The sequence below is a fragment of the Tachyglossus aculeatus genome, chromosome 23 (genome assembly GCF_015852505.1).
Source record: "Tachyglossus aculeatus isolate mTacAcu1 chromosome 23, mTacAcu1.pri, whole genome shotgun sequence".
Lineage (NCBI taxonomy): Eukaryota > Metazoa > Chordata > Mammalia > Monotremata > Tachyglossidae > Tachyglossus > Tachyglossus aculeatus.
Genome location: NC_052088.1, coordinates 12,539,726 through 12,562,220, shown reverse-complemented (window position 1 = coordinate 12,562,220; position 22,495 = coordinate 12,539,726). Strand labels below are relative to the sequence as shown.

Here is a 22,495-nt window from a genome sequence, read left to right as displayed (position 1 = left end):
GGGAATCCAGAGATTTGGATTGTAGTTCCAGCTCTGCCACTGACCTGCTGTGTGACCTCGAGCAAGGCACTTAACCTATCTGGGCCTCTGTTTCATCTGTAAAATGGGGACAGGGGCTGTGGCCTACCTATCATGTGTGGTCCCCGAGTATAGTGCAGTGTTTGGCGTCTAAAAAGAACTGAATAAATACCATAAATATTTTTAGACAGTGATTAAAAACTGCAGTTGAAATAGTTATATGGCCAGATAGCAATGGAAATACATACCATAATGAAAGATTTTGAATGAGTTTTTTGCGTACCTATGTAGATATATCCCAATTTTTTAAGTGCTGTCTTTCACATCCTGTTGTGCTAGCAGATCTGCCTTTATTTATGCAAAGCATGTCATTGTCCAGTGTTAAATTGAAATTAATCAATGGCATTTATGGAGTGCTTACTATGTATGGAGTACTCTAATAATAATAATTAAGTGCTTACTGTGTGCCAAGCACTTTTCTAAGCACAGTCTTCTAGACTGTGAGCCCGCTGTTGGGTAGGGACCGTCTCTATATGTTGCAAACTTGTACTTCCCAAGCACTTAGTACAGTGCTCTGCACACAGTAAGCACTCAATAAATACGATTGAATGAATGAATATAAGATTATCCATGTTGAACATAGTCCCCCGTCTTGCATGGGGCTCTCAGAGAAAAGCTAAGTGAACTGCCCAAGGTCACACAGCAGACAAATGGCAGAGGCAAGATTAGAACCCACGTCCTCTGATTTCCCGGTGTGTGCTCTTTCCACTAGGTCACACTGCTTCTCTTACTAAACACTTGGGAGAGTACAATACAGGAGAGTTGGTAGACATGTTCCCTGCCCAAGAGGACCTTTGGTCTAGAGGAGGAGACACAGTAAAATAAATTATGAATATATACATAAGTGCTGAGGTTTGGGTGAATATCAAGTGCATAAAGGGTACAGATCCAAGTTCCTAGAAAACACAAAAGAGAGAGGAAGTGAGGGAAAAGAGGGCTTAATTGTGGAAGGCCTCTTGGAGGAGATGTGACTTTAGTAAGGCTTTTATGGTGGGGAGAGTGGTGTTCTGTCATATATAAGGGAGAGGGAGTTCCAGGCCAGAGGGAGGATGTTGAGAAAGGGCTCTGTGGCAAACAGACGAGATTGGGGCGCAGCGAGCAGCAAGCTGGCCTTAGAGGAGCGAAGTGTGGAGGCTGGGCTGTAGTAGGAAACCAGTGAAGTAAGGCAGGAGGGGACAAGTTAATTGAGTGTTTATAGCCTACAGTAAGGAACTTCTGTTTGATGCACGGGAATGGGCAACCGCTGAAGTTCTTGAAGAGTAGGGAGACATGGACTGAACAGCATTTTTAAAAAATGATCCAGGCAGCAGGGTGAAGTCTGGACTGGAGTGGAGAGAGACCAGAGGCAGGGAGGTCAGATGCAGTAGTCAAAGTGGGACAGAGTAGGTGCTTGGATCAGTGGAGAAATATTTTGGATGACAAGGAAAGGGTGGATACTAGAGATGTGAAGGTAGAACCAACAGAATTTGGTAACCGAACGGATATATTGGCTGTATGAGAGAGATGAGTTGAGGATGATGCCAGTGTTGCAGACTGGTGAGATAGGGTGGGTAGTAGTATTATCTACAGTGATGGGAGAGACTGAGGAGGACAGTGTTGTGTTAGGGTGGGAAGATAAGGAGTTCTATTATGAACTTGTTTAGGTTGAGGGAGGGACATCCAAGAAGAGATATCCCAAAGGCAGGAAAAAGTGCGGGACTGCAGAGAAGGAGTAAAATGCATAAAATGGACCTTAATCTCTCTATCAAGTTAATTAAAATACTTCAAAGGGAGGGGTAGGGAAGTTAAAGCCAAGGTAAACAGTGCGTTGTTATCTCAGAGTGAGAGAGGCTATAGGAAATTCACATTAAAATTATCTAAAGAAGAGCATTAAAAGAGAAGTGTTGTAGTCCAACTGTTTTATCTCTAGGTTGTAGAAAATACTTGGGATTCCATTGGGGAACAAGGCTAATTGATCTGAGAGAGAATCAAACTAAGGCTGTTGTGTATGGGTGGGGATGGGCAGGGGATAATAGGGAATGGGTGACCCCATCTTTCCTGAAGCAGTCATGGGTGCAGTCAATCAAGCAGTGGTATTTATTGAGCACTTACAGTGTGCAGAGCACTGTACTAAGCACTTGGGAGTATACAATACAGCAGAGTAGGTAGACACATTCCCTGCCCACAATAAGCTTACAGTCTTTAGGGGGAGACAGTCATTAATACCCATAAATAATTTATAATACATAATTTGTAGATATATACATAAGTACTGTGGGGCTGAAGGTGGGGCAAATATCAAATGCCCAAAGGTGCACAGCCCTCCTTCTTCAACCCTGATCATTCCTATCCTATCCACTCTGCCCTCACCCATATCCTCCTCCTCCTCTGCCCTCCGCAGGCTGGAGCTTCAGCATGGGGTCTGCCTATCAATTCCACAGCTGGCGGGTGTTTGTGATCGTCTGTGCCCTTCCCTGTGTCTCGTCTGTGGTGGCACTCACCTTCATGCCCGAGAGTCCAAGGTTCCTCTTGGAGGTAAGATTTTGACCCTTCTGACCAATCCAGAAAAATCCAGAATTGCCAGGGGTCCATTAGGCCATTTTTAAAGTCCCACTATCATCAAGCTCCTCCCATCCCAACTCGGGCCCTTGGGGTGAAGGGGGAGATTCAGTATTTAAGGTCCTCAGTGTCCTGAATAGGGAATTGACAAAATAGTTTCCTTGGACTTGAAGAGAGAGACAGGCAGACAGAGAGAGCGGGTCCCCAGTATCCTCGAGGGGATCTGCTCCCTGGTCGGATTGTCCCAACAGGGCAGAGGGATACTGGGATATCTGCTATCTGGGCACTTCAGCAGATGCTCCACTCTTCCAGGTGGGGAAACACGATGAAGCATGGATGATTCTGAAGCAAATTCACGACACAAACATGCGAGCAAGGGGACAACCTGAGAAAGTCTTCACAGTGAGTATCCCCCTGTTTCTCCTTGCTTTCCCCCACCCCTTGTCCCTCCTTTCTTCCTCCTACCCATTCCAGCAGTTCCCTCAACCCAGTCCCAGCCTTCTTAGGGGCTCAGTAGTTCCAGAGTTCAGGTGAAGACAGGAAAGCCTGCAGGTTTGACAGATCCTTTTGCCTCTTGCCTACTAGTCCCATCGTTTACGTCCTCTGCCAGTATTCTTTCAGGAAGGCACACTGCAAATGGGATGGGGAAGGCCAGGGTGACTGCCACTACTCCAGAACCTGAGGTCAAGGCAACTGGGAAAGCCCTTCCATACACCCAAGTTGAGAACTATGGAAACCAATTTGGAAATGTACACTGTGGAGGAGGGGTGGGAGAATGGGCAAAAATTCCTACCTGTCTTCATGCTTTTAAAGGAATCCCCACTCTACCATTCTTTTTTAATAATATACAGTAGGCACCTACTATATGTGTTAAGCACTGTGCCAAGTGCTGAATTACATACAAGACCATCAGATCAGCCACAGTCCCTATCCCATATAAGGTTCACAGTCTAAGAGGTCAAAAGAGCAGCTATCTAATCCCATTATTCAGGAAAGGAAACTGAGGCCCAGAGAGGTAAATTGACTTTCCCAAAGTCTCACAGCAGACCAGTGGCAGATCTGGGACTCCTGACTCCCATCCCTCTGCTCTTATCACTAGCTTACCCCACCCGCTCTGATGAAATGTTGGATTAGACTGTGAAACCCGTCTTCTAGACTGTGAGCCCATTGTTGGGCTGGGACCGTCTCTATATGTTGCCGATTTGTACTTCCCAAGTGCTTAGTACAGTGCTCTGCACACAGTAAGCGCTCAATAAATACGATTGAATGAATGAATGAGTGAAGGACCTAAATCTTAATGCTAGAAGGAGCTTTAAGAAGTCATCGAGCCCATTAGAATGACTTCACACTAAAGCATCACAAGACGAGAGAACTGATCTTATTTGTAGTGACCCCAGAGAAAGGGAGAAGCAAAGCACTCTGGAGTTCTCTTCTTTTCAGTGCCTGAATTCACTCTCTGGGGAAAAAAAAAACAAGTCGGGAGGAGTATGAATTCTTTCAGACATTAGAGGGCCATGTAGTGCTGTGCCCTAAGTGAGTAAAGTCCGGATCTATCAATCAATCAATGGTATTTATTGAGCACTTACTATGTGCAGAACACCGTACTAAGCACTTGGAAAATTATAATACAACAGAGTTAGTAGGCATGTTCTCTGCTCATAATGACCTTATAGTCTAGAATTTTGGTTATTATTCGTGATGTATAGCAGGATAATTCCAATCTCAGTCTACAAGCAAGAACAGTAGAAACGATTTCTTTCAATCCTTTGTAACTGCTTTTTTGGTCACTTTTCTGTCCAGTGGGACTTTCTTTGTCTGATTTGAAGCACTATATAATACGAGACCCTTGTGATGGGATGGAATTGCCTTTCTTCTTTTGTCTGCCTCATTTTTTGTTTCATCTTTCAGAAACCCATTTCCTACACACCATCAACTGAAGAGCTGCATAGAGCAAATCATTCCAACCACATGTAATTGCACATTCTCATAGAAAAGTCCTTTTACTGCCAGTGATGTAATTTAATACCCACTTCCCTAGATTACCCAAAATTTAGACAGAAGGTGAGAGAGAAAAAAATGGAATTTCTCCCCAGAGGAAGTCAAGCCTGTATTTCCCCAAGGAAAGCACATCTCCTCAAAAACCTCCAATGGCTACCGATCAATCTGCGCATCAGGCAGAAACTCCTCACCCTGGGCTTCAAGGCTGTCCATCACCTCGCCCCCTCCTACCTCACCTCCCTTCTTTCCTTCTACTGCCCAGCCCGCACCCTCCGCTCCTCCACCACTAATCTCCTCACTGTACCTCGCTCTCGCCTGTCCCGCCATCGACCCCCGGCCCACGTCATCCCCCGGGCCTGGAATGCCCTCCCTCTGCCCATCCGCCAAGCTAGCTCTCTTCCTCCCTTCAAGGCCCTGCTGAGAGCTCACCTCCTCCAGGAGGCCTTCCCAGACTGAGCCCCTTCTTTCCTCTCCCCCTCTCCATCCCCCCGTCTTACCTCCTTCCCTTCCCCACAGCACCTGTATATATGTATATATGGTTGTACATATTTATTACTCTATTTATTTATTTATTTATTTATTTTACTTGTACATTTCTATCCTACTTATTTTATTTTGTTGGTATGTTTGGTTCTGTTCTCTGTCTCCCCCTTTTAGACTGTGAGCCCACTGTTGGGTAGGGACTGTCTCTATGTGATGCCAATTTGTACTTCCCAAGCGCTTAGTACAGTGCTCTGCACATAGTAAGCACTCAATAAATACGATTGATTGATTGATTGATTGATCCCCAAAATTCTGCCAAGAGGCAGGGATGCACGCTAGCAGAGCCTGACATTGGGGAAAATTCATGCTGTAGAACTAGCCATATCACATGCCACACGCGTACACATGCGCATAACTGTTTCTGCCGACACCTCATTGCATCACATCAAAATAGATGTGTGTTGCCGCGCATAAGTTCCCTAACTCCCAAACGACATTCTAGCCAAAAGGTGCAATGAATAACCACGTTTGGGCAGATTCTGCTTCAGTTCCAAAAAGGTGCCAGGTAGAATCCCAACTGCACCATACCCTCACAAGACTGTCCTTTGTTGTGCTATTGTGCCTATGGTATGTTCATTCAATCATATGTATTGAGCACTCACTATGTGCAGAGCACTGTACTAAGCGCTTGGAAAGTACAATTCGGCAACAGACAGAGACAATCCCTACCCAACAAAGGGCTTGTGCCTAGTGCCGTTTTCATTTTGGCCTCTGTGTCTTATAATCCTGTCAGCAATGTGAGAGGGTTATTTAAGAAGCCCAAAGAATCACAGATCAAAGAGCTGGAAGGGATCTCCAGTTAGCTGCCTTGTCTTTCCTTAATGATCTCCTCCATAGCCCCCACAAGCCCCCATTCCAGTTTTCCCATCCTGAGAGGGAAAACTGTTCCTTATGTCCTTATGTCCCATAAAAACCTCTTCTGCTTTCATTTCAACTAATTTCCTCTCGCTTGGTCCTCAGCGGGCATGGAAATCACCCGGGTGACATGTTCACTATAGAAACCCAGGTGATGTGTTCATTAGTTATTTCTGATATTTGTTAAGCACACTACAGGGCTATTGATTGGAACTAGATCCCTGAACCACAAAGGGCTTACAGTGTTAAATGAGGGGAAGAATGGACACAAATTCAGCAAAAATAATCATGATGGGCAGGGAATGTGATTGTTTATTGTTATATTGTACTCTCCCAGGCAGTCAGTATAGTGCTGCACTAAATACAGTTGAATGAATGAATGAGAAGAGAAGAGAAGCCACGCAGCAACCCCAACTGGGAGGGAATAGTCCTCAACCACCCCCCCACCCCACACCCCCTGTTCCCACAACAGATGGAGATTCAAAAATGCCAACCATCCCAATGTCCTGACTGTTGTTTGGCAGCTTCTGCCCACTCCCGCAAAACAAGTCAGATATCCAATGGATAAGAGTCCTTCCGTACTGCAGTTTCTGCCATACTGGTCACTGCTGGGACTCTTGTTGGTTTGGGGCGTCTCATTTCCATTAGGGTACAGTGGAACAGGATAGAGTTCAGGGAAAAGCAACAAAAATGGCTGAAGAGGTGGAAAACAAGTCTTCAAGGTGTAGCTAAAGGCATGAGGTGTGTTCAGCTTTTAGGAGAGAAGGCTAAGAAGAAGAGGGTTAATAGGTGTCTTCGCTTACATGAAGGATTTCTAGAGTGAACATGTCACCCAGGTGATTTCCAGGCCTGCTGAGGACCAAGCTAGAGGAAATTAGTTGAAATGAAAGCAGAAGAGGTTTTATGAAAGCAGAAAGGAACAGTTTTCTCTCTCAGATGGGAAAACTGGAATGGGGGCTTGTGGGGGCTATGGAGGAGATCATTAAGGAAACACTAGGCAGCTATCTGGAGATACCTTCCAGCTCTTTGATCTGTGATTCTTTGGTCTCCCCAGCCAGGGCCTATTCCCTGCCTAAAAAGAGATGAGTCAACCAGACTTCTCAACTGCAGAGCCTGATTTTTGCTCCCTCCCTCCATCCCGCTTTCTGTCCCTTTCCTGTTGACTCTCTCTCTTATTCTCTCTCTGTCTCTCCCCTTCTGTCTCTCCCTCCTTTTCTCTCCCATTCTCTACTCTGAAGAGCAGGGTTGATTTGTGCCTTTACTTAGCAGAGTTTCCAGATATTCTGAGAATGTAAACGGTTGATTGCTGCAGACCAACTTCGCTCTCCCTTTCATTTTTAACCCCGCTCTATCCCTGGACCAACAGAGACAGGGGAGGAAACAACAGTGCTTTCCATTCTCTCTGCTCCTTGTAGGTGAACAGAATCAAAACTCCAAAGCAGATAGATGAACTCATCGAGATTGAGAGTGACACGGGTACTTGGTACAAGAGGTGTTTTGTGAGGATCCGCACCGAGTTATATGGTGTAAGTAACAAGATTTTTCTGAGGCTTCAATGCATGTTGCCGACTTGTACTTCCCAAGCGCTTAGTACAGTGCTCTGCACACAGTAAGCGGCGCTCAATAAATACAAATGAATGAATGAATATGGCAGAGAATCCCAAGGGAGAAGGCGATAAATAGTAGTAAAAATAACAACAATTGTAGTATTTGTTAAGCATTCGTTCATTATGTGCCAAGCCCTTTTCTCAATCATGTTTATTGAGTGCTTATTGTCTACAGAGCACTATATTAAGCGCTTGGAAGAGTGCAGTTCAACAATAGACACATTCCCTTGCCCACAATGATCTTACAGTCTAGAGGGGGGAAACAGACATTAATAGAAATAAATAAATTACAGATATATGCGCATGTGTTGAGGGGCTGGAGGCGGGGTAAGAATGAATAAAGGGAGCAAGTCAGGGTGACAGAACATAGAGTAATAATAATTATGGTATTTAAGCGCTTACTATCTGCCAGACACTGTACTAAGTGCTGGGGTAGCTAATCAGGATCCACAGGGAGCTCGCAGTCTAAGTAGGAGGGACAAATGGAATTGAATCCCCATTTTGCAGTGAGGGAACTGAAGCAAAGAGAAGTGAAGTGACTTGCCCAAGGTCACACAGCAGGCAAGTGGCAGAGGCAGAATTAGAACCCAGATCCTCTGATTCCCAAGACTGGGCTCTTTCCACTAGATCACATTGCTTCTCATACAGAATAATCAGGTTGGACACAGTCCCTCTCCCTCATGGTGGTCACAGCGTAACGGGGAGAAAAAGCAGGTATTTTTTCCCCATTTTGAAGAGGTACAGAGAAGGTAGGTGCTTGTCCATGATCACAGAGCAGGCAAGTGGCAGAACCAGCATTAGAACCCAGATCTCCCAGGTCTGTGTTCTCACCATTAGACCTCACTTCTTCTCAAATCTGAATCCTGAGGCCTGGGCCCTTTAAATTGTCATGAAAGGGGCAGCTGCTTTGTTCTTCCCTTAGAGAGCTCCATTTGGGCTCATCACTGTCGCCTCAAGACCACCTCCTGTCTTCCTCTTCCTTCTCCTTCCATGCTGTCACTGCTGCCGCGGCTGTTGCTGGGCTCAAAGTGACAGCAGGGAGGAGTGCGAATGAGCAGAAGGAGGAGCAATTGCTCCAGGAAGGTGGGGAGAGAGCAGATTTTGGTCCATGGATTAATCTCCCATTCCTACGTCAGGCAGCAGATTCCCAGTCCTGAGTCCAGGAGAGATGAAAATACTGGATTCATCTTTGGTAATCAATCAGTGGTATTTATTGAGTGTTTTTTTCTCTGTGCAGAGCACTGTACTGAGAGCTTGGGAGAGCACAGTAGAGTAGTTAGACATGATTCCTGCCCTCAAATAGTTTATAAACTAGCAGAGGCACTGCAAAGAACCCTTCCTCTGGGAATGGTGCCCTGGAAGGAGACATTGGGGAATATTTAGCCAAGGTAGCAAAAACCCTCATGTCTTGTGTCTTGGCCAGTATATTTTTTTTACACTTTAATCTTTAATTCCCAGCTAAATGAGACTAAGGACAGTTCAGTCTCTGACCTGTAAGTCTCTTCTCTGATTAGAAGAAGAGCGTCCGAGTGGAAAGAGCACAGGCCTGAGAATCAGAGGACCTAAATTCTAATCTTGGCTCTGCTGTGTGTCTGCTGTATGACTTTGGGCAAGTCACTTCAGTTCTCTGTGCCTCAGTTACCTCATCTGCAAAATGGGGATTATATCGTATTCATCCCTACTTGGACTGTGAGCCCCATGTGGGACACGAACTGTGTCCGACCAGATTAACTTGTAGCCAGCCCAGCACTTAAGCAGTGCTTGGCACACAGTAAGCGCTTAACAAGTACCAAAATAATAATAATAGTAAAAATAATGTAATTATTATTATTAAAGCCTGTCTCTTGCCAAAAGGCAGCAAATATTGTCCCAGATATTGTGTATGGCAGAGAAACTAATTGCCTAATATTTTGCAGATCTGGCTGACATTTATGAGATGTTTTAACTATCCAGTTAAGGAAAATACTCTGAAGCTCACAGCAGTATGGTTCACGCTGTCCTTTGGGTAAGAACAACTTGTATTCCTTGGACACTTTTGAGTGTTCAACATGGTGCCATCTGATTGGAGGCTTCCTTGCTTTCACTGCATAATTGGTCACCGCTTTCTCATGGAAGTGTTGTAATATTTCTTTCTGGTGGCATTTGACCGGCGGTTGACTTTTCAGCTTTGTGTCTGTTTTAATCATTGCCTTTATTTGATCCTGGGAGAGCAGAGCTGGTAGGTGGTGAACGTGGGAGTGGGAACTGTTACGTGTGTTCCAAGAAATACGGGAAAGGATCCAAGCATCATCTGTTCGTATCTGTCCCCTAGTCTGTGCCTGAAAGTGAATATGAAATTAAGTAACCCTACCTAATCTGCCTGGGGAGGGCACTGGGGCCCACGAACCTGCACCGATGTTTCCCCATCAATCTTGGGACCCCAAGTGTGGCCCCATATTTTAAAAGTCTTTGGCACACCATGTATCAGGATGATGTCACGTGGGCACCATTTTTGTGGCAGTCTGCCCGATGCTGGCTGGATTTGCCCAAGCCTCTGGCGTTTTTCTGGAGAACCTTGCCTGCCCCTCCACCGGTTCCAGGGCCGTTGTGTTCTCTCACAAGTCCGTGCCAACTCAGACGCTGTAGCTACACCACGGGCCTGCGTGCAGGTGCCATGTTACTGAAGATAAGAGTACCAGACAGAAGTGTCTGGGGCCATAATTTGGAGTGGACAGGGGACAGTCCAGCTGAAAAGTGGATGCCAGACCAACCTAGCTATAATTAGAGATATTTGCATAAGTCCTGTCTTTTGCGGTAGAGTGTGGGTCAGTCCACTTTCAATTAATCAGTAAGCCGCATTTTTGAGCACTTGCTGTGTGCAAAGCACTGGACTAAATGCTTGGGAGAGACAATGTAATCGAGCTGGTAGACGTGTTCCCTGCTCTCGAGGAGCTTGCAGTCCTCCAAACTTCTGGAATTCTTTGTAAGTGGTTCTTCTCTTCTTTTTACAGTTACTATGGCTTGTCCGTTTGGTTCCCCGATGTCATCAAACACCTCCAGTCAGATGAATATGCAGCTCGAGTCAAATATTTTGATGGAGAGAGAATTTCAAACTTCAGCATCAACTTCACTCTGGAAAATCAGATCCATGCCAATGTAGAATACAGCCACGGCAGGTCTAGACACATCTAAGTTAAATATTCCCTCATGCTCCAGAAAGGCTGGTTGTAGTTAACCCCCAGATATACGATTCCAAAATCCTGGTATTCTTCCCTGTGTAAATGTTAACACTTTTTATGTCTGGTTTCATGACTTCCAGATGTTCTTAAGCGAACAAAACTGGGTAGTTTCTTCTTCACTCATTCAAAGAAGTGTTGCTCTTTGTGAGAAGGATAAAAAAACTGACTCCATTCTCTGGATAATAATCTTCTGAAGACTTACTAAACCACATTTCCATTTTCTCTTCTGAATCACAAACTAATCCCTTAGCTTTTTCTCACAGGGCCTATTTCTCCTACCTTTAGTCATTTCCTCAGTTCTCCTTTGGACATTTGTTCCTATCAATAACAAAGAGGAAATGGGATTGAATTGCAGCAGAAGGTATTCGGATTTTCCAACAAAAGAAACTTCCAGATGTTTAGGGTTGGGGAGACTGAAAACCGTATCCACAGGAAGTTGCAGAACACCTTCCTGGAGGTGAAAACAGGGTGGGAAAGCTTTTCAGGAGAGGTTCCATACATCCTGGAAGCAGGAAAGTCTCTCGAGGCTACGTATGTGCTGGTTGTGGACGGTCGTGAGTGGCATATGCGTTGGTGGGGAGTTTTCTCCTAGAAGGTCGTAGCACCTTCCCAACCTGATCTCATTAGTGCCTCTGCTTTCTCAAGAGGAGAGAGAACACAGGTTTAATCTGCCCCATTTTACAGATGGCAAAGTTGGGCCGTGGAGAAATTAAGGGCAGTGTCCATCCCATGCCCTGGCCAGAATAGCTGCTTCTCAACACATTCTTTCTGAAGATCAGCATTCAAATGATCAAAAGGCACTTTCAGAACAGGTAGTAATTGTGTGAGCTAGCAATATACCCGGAGTTGTTCTGCCTGCCCCTTAGGTCTTGCGTAGGCAGGAAGTTATAGTAGTGGTAACCACTGAGTATTCTGTTTGTGCTGAGCACTTTACTCAGCCCCAGACCAAATACAAAACTCATGAGTACAGACGGGTCACTGTCCTTCAAGGGGCTCACAATTTTAGGGCAGGGGGGAAGGGGAGGGGAAGAAAAGGGAAATAAGTTCTAGGAAGGTAGACACAAGAATCTAGAGCAAGGGGAAGAGACAGGTATAGGCACAGACCTTGGAGGAGTAGTCATTGTTACTTTGGTATTTAAGTGCTTACTCTTTGTCAAGCATTGTTCTAAGCACTGGGCTAGATACAAGTCAAACAGGTTGGTCACAGTACCTGACCCACGCGGGCCTCACATCTGGTCATGATGATTCTGTCCCCTTCTGGCGCAATCCTTGGTTTTAGGTGACTATATCCCCATGTGGGACAGCGACTGTGATCTAATTGCACCAGATTTGTCCCAGTGCTTAGTATAGTGCTTGGCACATAGTAAGCACTTAATAGATACCACAATCATTATTGTTATTCTTACATGCCTGGATTTCAAGTGGCCCAAGCAAGATAAGGTGTGCTTGTAGAGTTCTACTTGAGTAACAGTGTTGCTTTATTACATTCTTACATGGAGCTTGGGAAGTGCCCAGTTTCTATCCCTGTGAATCTTCACATTTGAGTAGAATTTATTAAGATTCAAAGCTGAAAGTGTGGCAGCTCCAGGAAGTTATAATTGCATGAGTGATGCCGTTAATACGAGAATTATTTTTCTTCAACATACACTTTGGAATTTAGAAATGATTATGAATTTGTGCCGTGCAGAGCAATTTAAAATTATGATTAGCCCTGCTTGGTGTCTAAAATAACTCCTCGTTCCAAATCCAATTCCCACCCAGGATAATGGTGCTCTCCTAAAATTGTGTGGCTGCTTATTGTACTTGAGGTCTTTTGCTGCCCCCTCCATTTTGAGCTCAGACTGATACTTTCCAAATGAGAATTACTAAAAAAAGTCATAAGACCCCCTATTAATAGTATTGGTACTATTCATTCATTTGTTCAATTCATTGTCGTATTTATTGAGTGCTTACTCTCTGCAGAGCAATGTACTGTGCGCTTGGGAGAGTATAGTATAACAATAAACAGACACATTTCCTGCCAAAAACGAGTGCTTAGTACAGCGCCCTGCACATAGTAAGCGCTCAGTAAATACGATTGATGAGTGTAGTAGTACTAGCATCAGCAGTAGCAGCAGCATGTACTGAATGCCCACTTGATGTGGTAGACTGTATCAGGCACTTGGGAAGTACACAAAGCCAAATGGCACATTCCCTGATCACAAGAAGTTATAGTCTGATGGGGAACATAAGCAAAAAGCAGGCATGTATACTTGAGAACTAAGGAGGTATTAGAAAAAATTTATATTAATGTCTGTCTCCCCCTCTAAACAGTAAGCTCGTTGCAAGCAGGGAACATGCCTTCCGACTCTGTTGTATTGTACTCTCCCAACTACTTAGTACAGTACTTAGAGAAGCTTAGTACTTACAGTACAGTACAGTAGCTTACAGTACTTAGAGAAGCAGCATGGCTCAGTGGAAAGAGCCTGGGCTTGGGAGTCAGAGGTCATGGGTTCTAATCCTGGCTCTGCCACTTGTCAACTGTGTGACTTTGGGCAAGTCATTTCTCTGTGCCTCAGTTACCTCATCTGTAAAATGGGGATGAAAAGTGTGAGCCCCCCGTGGGACAACCTGATCACCTTGTAACCTCCCCAAAGCTTAGAACAGCGCTTTGCACATAGTAAGTGCTTAATAAAATGCCATCATTATTATTGATGATGATGGTGTAAATAAGTTCATAGGTACTAATTACACAGACTCTGTTCTCCATCTGTTGTGTGTTAAAGTCAAAGACATTTTAAAGAGGGCTCCGAAGCCAGAGAGGTAGAGGGGGACAGAAGGCAAAGCAACGCCCAATAGTTTGCCCTGGGCTCAATCCTGACTGTCCCAAAGAGAGCCGAACCACTTATTCATTCATTCATTCAATCGTATTGAGCGCTTACTGTGTGCAGAGCACTGTACTAAGCGCTTGGGAAGTACAAGTTGGCAGCATATAGAGATGGTCCCTACCCAACAGCGGGCTCACAGTCTAGAAGGGGGAGACAGACAACAAAACAAAACATATTAACATAATAAAATAAATAGAATAAATATGTACAAGTAAAATAAAGTAATAAATATGTACAAATATATTAAATCTGTGTTAAGTAACCTGTGGATGGTGTTTGGCCATAAACAAAGCAATAGACAACTCTCACTTATCTGCAGTAGAAGAGATGATCCAAAGGGAGCTGACAGTTCCCCAGATTCTCCAGACCCTTAACTTTAGCCACTACCTTCTCCCATTCAAACCTACACTCAGTTCTCCCCTAATGTTCTGCCCTAAGAGACCTTCCCAGATGAAGCCCTCTTTCTCCCTTCTGCGTCATCTGTGTACTTGGATCTGTAACCTTTGGGCACACCTCACAGCACTTATGTGCATATGTATGAATTATTTATGTTAATGTCTGCCTCCCCCTCTAGACTATAAGGTGACTGTATTATACTCTCCCAAGTGCTTAATACAGTAATGTGCACACAGTAAGCACTCAATAACTATCATTGATTGGTGGGCAGTGTGTGTTTTCACTACCCACTAGTTATTGTTCTTAAGTGCTTACTCTGTGCTAAGCATTGGAGCAGATACAAGGTAATCAGATCAAATGCAGTCTCCCACCCAGGGCTCACAGTCTAATAGGGAGAAAGAAAGGTATTTTATCCCCATTTTATAAGATGAGGAAACAGGAACAGAGAAATTAAGTGACTTGCCTGAGATTACAAAGCAGGCCAGGGGCAGAGCTGGGATTAGAACCCAGATTTCCTAGCTCTTGGCTTCCCCTTGGCTAGAGGACTGCATGGGAATTAGGGAGTGTTCTTCCTGCCATGCCAGCCTGCTTGGAGACAGTGAGGCCCAATGTCAGTAGAAATGGTGGTGCATGTGTGCACCTGAGCATGTGCACGGCATCAGACACTGTGAGAACTAAATATTATCACTGAATTTTTGTAAATATGGGGTTTTGCCAAAATGCCATCCTGGGTTGTAGGAGAACTGAGTGTGCTTAGCCAGTGAGTAAAGTAAAATGGCCTGGTTTGTTTTCATTTCCACTTCCTCCTTCCCTTACTCCCCTCTGAAGGAAGCACTAAAAAGCAGTGAGAAGGAAGAAGAGGAGGAGTAAGGGGCCTGGAAAACCCCCAGACCAAATAATCTGCCTCCGAGCAGCCCAGGGTTGAGCCCGTCATCTCTCCCAGTCCTTGCTGCCTTCTAGACCCTCCTCTTTCCCTTGATCAGTCAATCAGTAGGACTTTTTGAGCACCTTCTGTGTAGAGAACACTGTAGGAAGCCCATGGGATAGTACCATGGAAGTGAGAGACACAATCCCTACCCTCCAGGGATTTACAGTCTACCAGGGGAAACTGGCACAAAATAATTTTCAGAGAGAAAGGAAAGGAAAAATGGATCCGTAAATAGATAAATGCTTAAACAAGTGCTTAGAAGCAACGTAGCCTTGTGATAGAGGGTGAGCCTGGGAGACAACAGTATCTGGGTTCTAATCCTGGTTCTGCCACTTGTCTGCTGTGTGACCTTGGGCAGGTCACTTCACTTTTCTGTGCCTCAGTTACCTCATCTGTGAAATGGGGATTAAGACTGTGAGCCCCAAATGGGATAGGAACTTTGTCCAACCTTATTTGCCTGTTTCTCCCAGTAGTGCTTGGCACATAGGAAACATTTAAATACCACAGTTATTAAATAAGGGGGCATTTGGCAGGTGCCTATGGGCATAATTGGTGCAGGAGGCTGAGGTGGTAGGTAAATTGGGGGTATGACCTGGGGTGAAGAGCGACTAATCAAGGAAGGCCTCCTGGAAGAGGTGTGATTTTTTGGCAAGGGTCTTAAGCCTGACCTGATTCCCCATGTCTTCACATTGTTGATCAAATCCATTTTGTGTTGGGCAGATTCGTGGGGATGAAGTTCAAGTCAGTCACGTTTAAAGATTCCATTTTTAAGAACTGCTCCTTTGAGGATGTGACGTCTTTGAACACCTATTTCAGGAACTGCACCTTTATAGAAACCCTTTTCGACAACACAGGTACGTCTCTGCGGAGAGCCCTCCAGGGGAATTGTCTGAACACCGGGGTGCAGAGCGCTGAACTGAGCGCACTGTACTCAACACCAGAAGATGAGGATATAGTCCCTGCCTTCGAAGGGCTTATACTCTGGTGGAGAGGTGGGGTGAGGCTTACGAACCCAAGTTTGCCCTCAAGAGAGCAGGAGAGAGAAACTGTGTTGTCTTAGTGAGAACAGGCGGTTGTCTGAAGAGGTGGAGAAATGTGGGGCCATTTCCAACCACGAAAACCTGCAGCCGAATGTGGGGCGGAGATGTTGTTTCATCATCATCTAATGGCGGTACTAATTCCTCTTCTATGTAGCCGGCATCCTCCGGCCAAACCGTCCTGCCACCACTGCAGAGGACTGGCCCAGGAGAGGACTTAGAGAGCAGGCCACCCTGGCGGGAATGTTAGCACTCACCCGTCACCTGCATCGGATTACGCCCCTCGGGCGGGGATAAGGGAGGAAACAGACCCAGGCAGGCCCATCCTAATCGAGTTAGTCGGTCAGTAGTGTTTATTGAGCCCTTACTGTGTGCAGACCACTATACTAAGGGCTTGAGAGAGTACAATATAACAGTAAACAGACACATTCCCTGCCCACAACAAGCTTACAATCTAGAGGGGGAGACGACATTAATATAAATGACTAGTTCATCCGTGTGAAGACGCAGATCAGCGAGTCACCTCTTCACACAGATCCGAGGCCTGTGGTCCTAGGTGCCAATGGGCAGGGCTCAGCCGAGACTACTAGTGTCTCCCGGAGGATTGTCGTAGCTCTGATTATTGTCCCTTGATGAGATGGGCTCTGGGCTCCCCGCAGAGGGAAGCTAAACGGCCCCAGTTCTGTGCGGGGGTGATCGGGAAGATCATCTTCCCGGCACTCCCAGTTCCTGTAAAACGGAGATAATGCCGACTCTCCCGTCCACTCAGTCTTAGAAGTGCTTCTGTAATGCTTGCTGCCTAGATAAGGTAAATGGAGGGAATTGCAAAAGGGAGAAGAAAAATGACTCAGACAAGCAGCGACTAGCTGTAATAAATGAGGGAACCGTCGTCGTTCTTCTTAGTCCCTGGTGTGTTTTTATAAAATGGTGTCTCCCCTATTGTGAATATTATCATAGCCACCTTCTCCCCTGTCTCCATAGATTTTGAGCCATACAAATTCGTGGACAGCGAGTTCAAAGACTGCGTATTCATGCACAACAGAACTGGATGTCAGATTACCTTCGATGATGACTACAGTGCCTATTGGATTTATTTTGTTAATTTCCTGGGGACGTTGGCCGTGTTGCCAGGGAACATTGTGTCTGCGCTTCTGATGGACAGGATAGGGCGCTTGACAATGCTAGGTATGCCTCGCCCTTTATTTTGTAGAAATGAAAGAACTGTTCTCCCGATCCCGATAACTCTGTATTTTCTCTTTGGGGATTTGCAGCCTCTGAGGAGAGAAGCAATCCTTCTCCCACACCTTTCATGGCTCCTTAATTCTAGTGAAAATAGTGTCTCATTCCATGCATTCATTATCAGATTGAGAAACCAGTGACAGGTGCCTAATCCGTCTTTGTCCTTGAAAATTAAAGGCATTGTTTATTGTGTTCATTTCAGGGTTAGAACTTTAGCTGGGAAGGCAGGACAGTGTTTCTTATTAGTCAGCAAGGTGGTAGACCAGATAGAGACCAGAGCTGGCCTCCCTCTGGCACTGGTTTGGTTTATAATGTCCATTTTAACCACTTATGAGTACATGCTCTGTGAACCCCATGCTCTGTGAATCTTACCACTGGTGAGATGCCGGATAATGTTACCTCTTTCTTGGGTTCCTGCTTAGGTGGGTCCATGGTGCTCTCTGGGATTAGCTGTTTCTTCCTGTGGTTTGGCACCAGCGAGTCCATGATGATCGGCATGTTGTGTCTGTACAATGGGCTGACCATTTCAGCGTGGAACTCTCTCGACGTGGTCACCGTGGAACTCTACCCCACAGACCGAAGGTATGGGGAACCTCCTCCAGGGAGGGCGGGGATCGGGGCGCATCAGTTACCGCATCTGTAAAATGGGGATTCAGACTGTGAGCCCCATGTGGGACAGGGACTGTGTCCAACCTGATTTGCTCATATCTACCCCTATGCTTAGTACTGTGCCTGGCACATAGTAAGCGCTTACAAATACCACAATTAACATTGTTATTACTACTCTCAGGCTGCCACTTTCCCCACTTAAATAAGGGAACAGAAAGGTCTGGCCTCTTAACTTTTGGGCCTTCAGACCTTAGGAAGAGGAGTTGAGGAGCTGGTGGCTCAGTAAGAAGCAGCATGTCCTAGAGGATAGAGCACAGGCCTGGAAGTCAGAAGGACCTGGGTTCTAATCTTCACTCTGCCTCTTGTCTGCTGTGTGACCTTGGGCAAGTCACTTCACTTCTCTGTGCCTCAGTTACCTCATCTGTAAAATGAAGATTAATACTGTGAGCCCATGTGGGACAGGGACTGTATCCAACTTGATTAGCTTGTATCTACCCTAGCACTTAATATAGATAACAGATAGCATTAAAAAAAAGTAAGCCAGGGCTAGAGACTAGCTGGGGAAGGTCATTGAGTGAAAGAGTTAGTCTATTTGCTGATTTGTGGAGTCCATTTTAAGGCAGCAGCCCCTAAAAGTCAATTGCATCTTTTGGGAAAGACTTAAGGTACAGGGCACATGTTTGGGCAGTGAACTAATCCCAAGAGGATCAGTAAACCATTTGGCAGGTGACTCGAAAATAATCTTCCTGATCTTCCTTCATTCTTGGAGGAAAGACCAGGGCAGCACTGTTGAACTGTCCTGTTATCGTCTTGTTCTTCCTGCTCCTCTTGTTTGCACATACTTTTTGTCTGTATGCCTCACCCTTTAGCAAGTTTGTGGAGGGTAGGGAACACATTTCTGGCTCTGGCTTTTGTCGCACTCTCCCAAGTGCTTAGTGTAGCACGTTATATTCAATAAGTACCTTTGAAGGTGATAGTGATGGCAGGATCATCAGAGAGAAGCAGCTTCGGCTACTGGAAAGAGCGAGGGACAGGTAGTCAGAAGACATGGATGCTAATCCTGGCTCTGCCAATTGCTTTTTAGGTGACCTTGGGCAAGTAACTTAACTTATCTGTCCCTCAGTTGCCTCATCTGTAAAACGGGGATTCCACGCCTGTTTCCCCCTCTTACTTAGACTGTGAGCCCCATGTGGGACAGGGACTGTGCCCATCTGATTGACTTGTATCTATCCCAGTGCTTGGAACAGTGCTTGACACATAGTAAGCACTAATAAATACCAGTATTATTATTATTATTATAAGGATCAATCAAGTGTTGACTGAGCACATACTGTGTAGAGCCTTGTACTAAGCACTATACAAAGTCCTCAGGAGCTTACAGTCTAGTGGCTTGCAATTAGAAATGGTTGTTTCTCTGACACCGAGTTGGAGGTATCAACATCCCCAGCCTCCTGGATGAGGGGGGCTCCAAAGATGGGGGGCCTCTGGTTGGGTCATGTCCTCCAAGCTGCTGAATGGCTCCACTGAAGAAGCAGAAACTCTGGCTCTCTTTGTCTCAAACAGGGGACTTGGGCCAAGACCAGAGGTTTCTTTTCTTCCCTTGGGGTGTGAATGGCTCTTCAACCATTCTGACAGCCTCAAATGGAATCAGCCTTAACCACCTTGGTGGGAAATAAGGCTATGGAGCATTGTGCCTGCCACCTTCGCAGGGCAGAAGATCAGGGAGCTTGGATCCAGATGCTGCCACTTTACCGGCCCTTCACCTCTATCCCTGTCTGCTCTGCTATTAATAATTATTGTAGTTCTTAAACACTTACTGCATTCAAAAACACTATGCCCAGCCCCGAGGTAGATACAACGTAATCAGATCAAACTCTACCCCTGTCCCACAAAAGGCTTACAATTTTAAAAGGTAGGAAAAGCTGGTGTCTTATCCCCCTTTTACAGATGAGGAAATGGAGGCTCAAAGAGGTTATGCAACTTGACCAAGGTCACGCAGAAGGTTAGGTTCAAAGCTCGAATTGGAATTTGGGTCCTTTGACTCCCAGCCCCATGATCTTTCCACCAAGCCACACTGCCTCCCTCAGTGCACATTATTAAAGGCCACAAGAAAGCCAATTTCCGTCATTCAACCCTGTGGGGCCTTCAGATCTGCTGTATAGGCTTGTGTGTGTGCGTGGATGTGTATATGTGCATATTTAACATACTCAGTGCCTATCAAGTCCTGACCGAGCTGTATCTTTTTAGCCTCCCGCATCACTGCCAAATTTGTATTCACAACTTGATAGGCACTGAATCAGGAGTCGGGGTGCAGCTACTACCGTGGTACTTTGCAAGGTGCTGGATCCCCACCTGTGTAATCACACGCTGCCCACTGGACACTGCTGGAGTGCAGCTGGGGCTGCACAAACTACCAGCACTAAAGTCAGTTCCTTCATATAGGTTCTGGGTCCTGAGGTTTCAGGACTGAGGCCTGGCCATCATCCCTGCTGGAGGTTCCCCCGTCACTGGCATGCTAAGCCAGGAGGTGTCGTGTTTAATCCCCGCCAGGGGCCTGAAATGTTCAAACATTGTAACACAAAGGCCATGGAAAAAGTCTTTATTTAATCCAAAATCTCATCGAAGCCATAGGAAATGAAACTGTCACAGCTAAGTGCAACCACTAAGAGGTTTGCAGCTGTGACACATAAATGCTCAGGGGCCCAGACTTGCTAGTAGGGCAGGGACTGAGCCTGCTGTAGTAGTAAGAGAATTTAAGTGCCTATTGTGTGAAGAGCACTAGCGTTTGGCGCAAAGCAAGTGCAGAACAAACACTATTATTATTACTATTATCATCGTTCAGCCAAATCATTTATGAACGTAGCTGCTGTCAGAAGTGCAGGGATGTAGCTTTTCCTACTCACCTTGGTTTGGCAGCCTTAATCTTCCTTTTTCAGATTGTGATTTCTTGCCGCCACCTTGTGGTCCCAGAGAGTCCAAGCTCTGGTCTCATGGTGGTTTGTTGCCCCAGGGTTAAACTAACCCCAGAAATACAACCGGTGGGGCCTCGCTCCTCTTCTGGCTGGGAGTTCACACCTATGGGAGTGCATCCTTTGCAGATGGAATCCCGGCCCTTGTCCTGGGAGGCACAGATTCCTTAGAATCACCTTTCCCTCTCTTCAGCCTGACCTCGAGTTGGCCCCCAAGCTAGCATTCGTGTTTTTCTCTGCTCACCCACCCGACTTCTCTCTCCCTCCCTGCAGTCCTTTCTGTATAAGCGTCTGCTCAGGTTGAGACATGATCTCAGAGAGGATTTGAGTGGAGCCACGCTGATCGGCCACATATGCCTCGCCAGCCAGCCAGCCCTGGCCACAGCTGCGGTCAGACATATCCAGCTGGGAAATATTCCCCACATTACAGCATTGAGCACCTGTGGAGAGTTAACCCTTTGCAGTCTACCCCTCATTCCCCCTCCCTGTCCGTCCCCCCCCACCCCCCAGTGTTTTAGGCGATGTGGTCCTCACCTTTTTCCTCCCTCCCTCCCCGCAAAACCAGGGACGAGGGAATTTAGGCCCCCTTGACATGGGCTTCACTGTTCCCTTTGCTGGTCCCTGTCGCATCCAGCTCAATCACTTTTTAACCTTTCTTTGGATGAGGTTCAAATTGGTTGTTGACACACATGTTCACTGTCATAGTTCCCTGTCACAGAGGTGTCTGCTGCTGTTGAGGTTTCAAAGCTATGGTGTTCCATAACCATTGATGGCCCCCACTGTCCCAACACCATCACACAGTGTGTGCCACTGAGAGAGAATGTGGATGGCTCAGTGCCAGACATCCCCACTGTTCCAAAAAAAAAGGCAATTCAAATGCATGTCCTACTGACTTGTCTTGTCCTCTTTCCAATCTTAAATTAAAGACCTAGGAAGCAGAGACAGCTCCGGGCTGATCCCTTCTGGAAAGAGAGGTAGCAGTGCCAACCGACAGAATCCGTCTAGCAAAAGCCATCAATCCATCCGTCCATCATTTGGACAATAGATCCTTTCCACAGTTCGGACCCCGGGTTTAGTTTGCTGCTGATTCTTTATCCTTGAGTTGAACAGGCCTTAAAGGAACCCTGAAAATCAGCTGGCCAGCATGGACGGCGGCCAACGTAGGGACCACCAAGTCCGTTTTTTCCCCTGGTTTCCCTTCCTGCAGCCTCACAGGCCACAGAATCAGAGGGGCCGACACCCCACGACACAGTCGCCTGCGGCAGAGTGATGGAGCGCTGCGGCAGGGAAGGCCGGGGCTCTCTCAGTAGCCTGTGCACTGTGACCGAGGGCTGCCGCAGCCTCTCTCAGTACACCAGCAAGCATTGCCACTGTGCAGACACAGGGAGTTAATGAGGTGGGAAATAGAGCCAGTGATTCTAATGGGAAAGTGGGTTCCTCCAAGCCACAGAATGGGCTTTTCTGCTTAAAGCAAACCGATTACGGCCAAACATAAGGAGGCTGCTTAGCAGACAGGTTCAATAGAAAGAAGAGTCTCAGTGCTTTTTTGTTGTTTTAATTTTGGGCTGATTTATTAACTGGAGAAACAGTGGAAAGTCACTGTGTTGTAAAGT

General features: G+C 46.0%; 1 protein-coding gene across 1 annotated transcript in view; it reads left to right on the top strand.

Moving 5' to 3' along the window:
• Positions 1 to 22,495, top strand: part of SV2C (synaptic vesicle glycoprotein 2C) — a 125,732-nt gene that overhangs the window by 89,552 nt on the left and 13,685 nt on the right. The window contains exons 5-12 of the mRNA XM_038765697.1: positions 2,459 to 2,592; positions 2,929 to 3,018; positions 7,428 to 7,538; positions 9,536 to 9,624; positions 10,610 to 10,774; positions 15,749 to 15,882; positions 17,047 to 17,250; positions 17,727 to 17,886. Coding sequence (XP_038621625.1) covers positions 2,459 to 2,592; positions 2,929 to 3,018; positions 7,428 to 7,538; positions 9,536 to 9,624; positions 10,610 to 10,774; positions 15,749 to 15,882; positions 17,047 to 17,250; positions 17,727 to 17,886 — 1,087 coding nt within the window. The remainder of the gene's footprint in view (positions 1 to 2,458; positions 2,593 to 2,928; positions 3,019 to 7,427; positions 7,539 to 9,535; positions 9,625 to 10,609; positions 10,775 to 15,748; positions 15,883 to 17,046; positions 17,251 to 17,726; positions 17,887 to 22,495) is intronic.